The 2,175-nt window shown below is 39.4% G+C and overlaps 1 gene segment (V, D, J or C); it reads left to right on the top strand.

The window, feature by feature from the left end:
- Nucleotides 1–224: 224 nt before the first annotated feature.
- The window catches only part of LOC105304143, a gene marked incomplete at its 3' end in the record, with an annotated part of 25,149 nt that continues 23,198 nt past the window's right edge, over nucleotides 225–2,175 (top strand). Inside the window, 2 exon segments of the V gene segment in view lie at nucleotides 225–369; nucleotides 493–672. Coding sequence covers nucleotides 321–369; nucleotides 493–672 — 229 coding nt within the window.

Genomic DNA, 2,175 nt, shown 5'->3' with positions numbered 1-2,175 from the left:
AAATGCAGGTTCCCGGATGCAAGCCGAGCGCCTACCTTGCAAGCAGACCCTTCTGAGATAGCTATCTTAGTCCTCTTATGTTAACTTTTTTCTTCGCACACACACACACACACACACACACACACACACACACACACACACACACACTGACACTCCCATGAGGAAAAGGGAGGCTTTCACTCTAGCCCTGCTCAACTCTCTAGAATCTCAACTAGAATCTCAAGGATGGCTGAGGGATCGTGAGTGTGGGCAGGGACAATGACATCATAGACAATCAGCCTGTAGTCTGGGAAAAGACTCATTTTTGCCTCGAACCTGCCATGGGACTCAGACTCCTCTGTCGTGTGGTCTTTTGTTTTCTGGGAGTAGGTAAGTCTGGGGAGTTGGCGACAAACCCATGTCTCATTATTTCTAGACCCTGGATACAAGATTTTTTCCTCATTGGCTTCTTGATGACTTTTTTTTTTCACCTCTTTGATCCTTCTTTCATAGGTCTCATGGACACAGAAGTAACCCAAATCCCAAAATATCTGGTCAAAACAATGGGAGAGAAAGTTCTGATTGAATGTTTACAGAATATGGGCTACGACAGAATGTTTTGGTATAGGCAAGACCCAGGTCTGGGGCTGAGGCTGCTCCACGTCTCCTACGGCGTTGACAGTAAGGAGAAAGGTGATTTCCTTCACGGGTACAGTGTCTCCAGGGAGAAGAAGGAGAGCTTCCTCCTGACCCTGGAGTCTGCCAGCACCAACCAGACATCCGTGTACCTCTGTGCAGTATATCCACACCGCTTCACGGACACATCCTCTCTGCACAAAAAGGGCACGTGTGTGAAGGAAGTGAGCCCAGCTCACGGCTGAGTTACGCCGGCTCCTACGGCACAACCTCCTGTGGCAATTTGAAAACAGGTGGCCACTTCCCAGGGGAACCACATCCTGGAGAACTTGGCCAGGAGAGCATAAGTCGCCAAGTTGGGGGCCGTTCTGAAGTTAGCCTCCCTGGCTTTGCACATTGTCCCCAACCTAACCTCATGAGACTCTACCCCAACCATTTCTTTTAAGTCAATTTTTCCTTCACTTTCCTATCCTTGTCCCTCTTACTAGACACATTAGCCACCTCGCTCTATGTTTTTGCTCTAAATTGGTATTTCACTAGAGGGCGCTCACACATTCTAAATTCCTTTAGATAAATTTTATTGTCCATGTGCTGATTCAAGAGAAAGTTTGTGAAATTTGAATTCTGTTCATTCGGTCTAAAAAAAAAAAAAAAAAAAAAGAAAAACTCTGATAAAAATAAATCTTTCTCCAGGTTCTCTAAATGGTCACTGTTTTGTTGGAAAACTCTCATTAGGGAAGAAATAAATTATGATGCAGAAGTGGTAAGAATTCGTAAGGTTTTATCTGTACTCACAATATTCTGAAGAAAGTATCTGATTTATTTTTAGAAACATCTACTATCCTATTGAGAATACAAGAGAAATGTAAAGGGTATTAAAAATCTTGGTAGATTTCAACAGGCATATGCATTTGTCAAAACTTACTCGATGATACTCAAGAACTGTGTATTTAATTGTATGCAAATTCTACCTAAAGAAAGAACCATAAATTAATATTAAGCTTTAGTTAATTATATGCATGCTGAAGTGTTTACGGGTGAAGTATGCTTTCAACTAACTTTTAAAAAGATCAAAAAATTGGATAGATGAACAGATAGATGATAAAGCAATAGGTAGGTTGATCTAAGTAGTGGAATCTAGGTGGTGGGCACATGCGCATTCATTTGATTACGTTAAGTTTCTATAGCGATTTGAAAATTCTCATAATAAAATGAGAAATAATAACGAGGCAAATTTGTATGTACCGATATGAACTAAACTCATAAATATAGTGATAAGAATACATTGTTAATTAAAAAAAAAAAGTATAGGACTATTTGGGCTGTGTAAAAAAAAAAAAAAAAAAGGACCAATCAGATACATGTAAATTTGAACAAGCCAGGAATATATTTCTAGTAACATATATAAGAAACTTGCTGACTCGCTGCTTCTGAAAAAGGTAACTTACTTTTTGCTCTTCATTTTGTATTTTTTGAAATTTTAACCAGGTACGTGTATTAATTCGATAAATACATTAAAATGATACGAATATCAATAAGTAGAAAAGATTGGGGATTCTG

The sequence above is a fragment of the Pteropus vampyrus genome, unplaced genomic scaffold (genome assembly GCF_000151845.1).
Source record: "Pteropus vampyrus isolate Shadow unplaced genomic scaffold, Pvam_2.0 Scaffold329, whole genome shotgun sequence".
NCBI lineage: Eukaryota > Metazoa > Chordata > Mammalia > Chiroptera > Pteropodidae > Pteropus > Pteropus vampyrus.
This window is presented reverse-complemented; position numbering and strand designations above follow the sequence as displayed.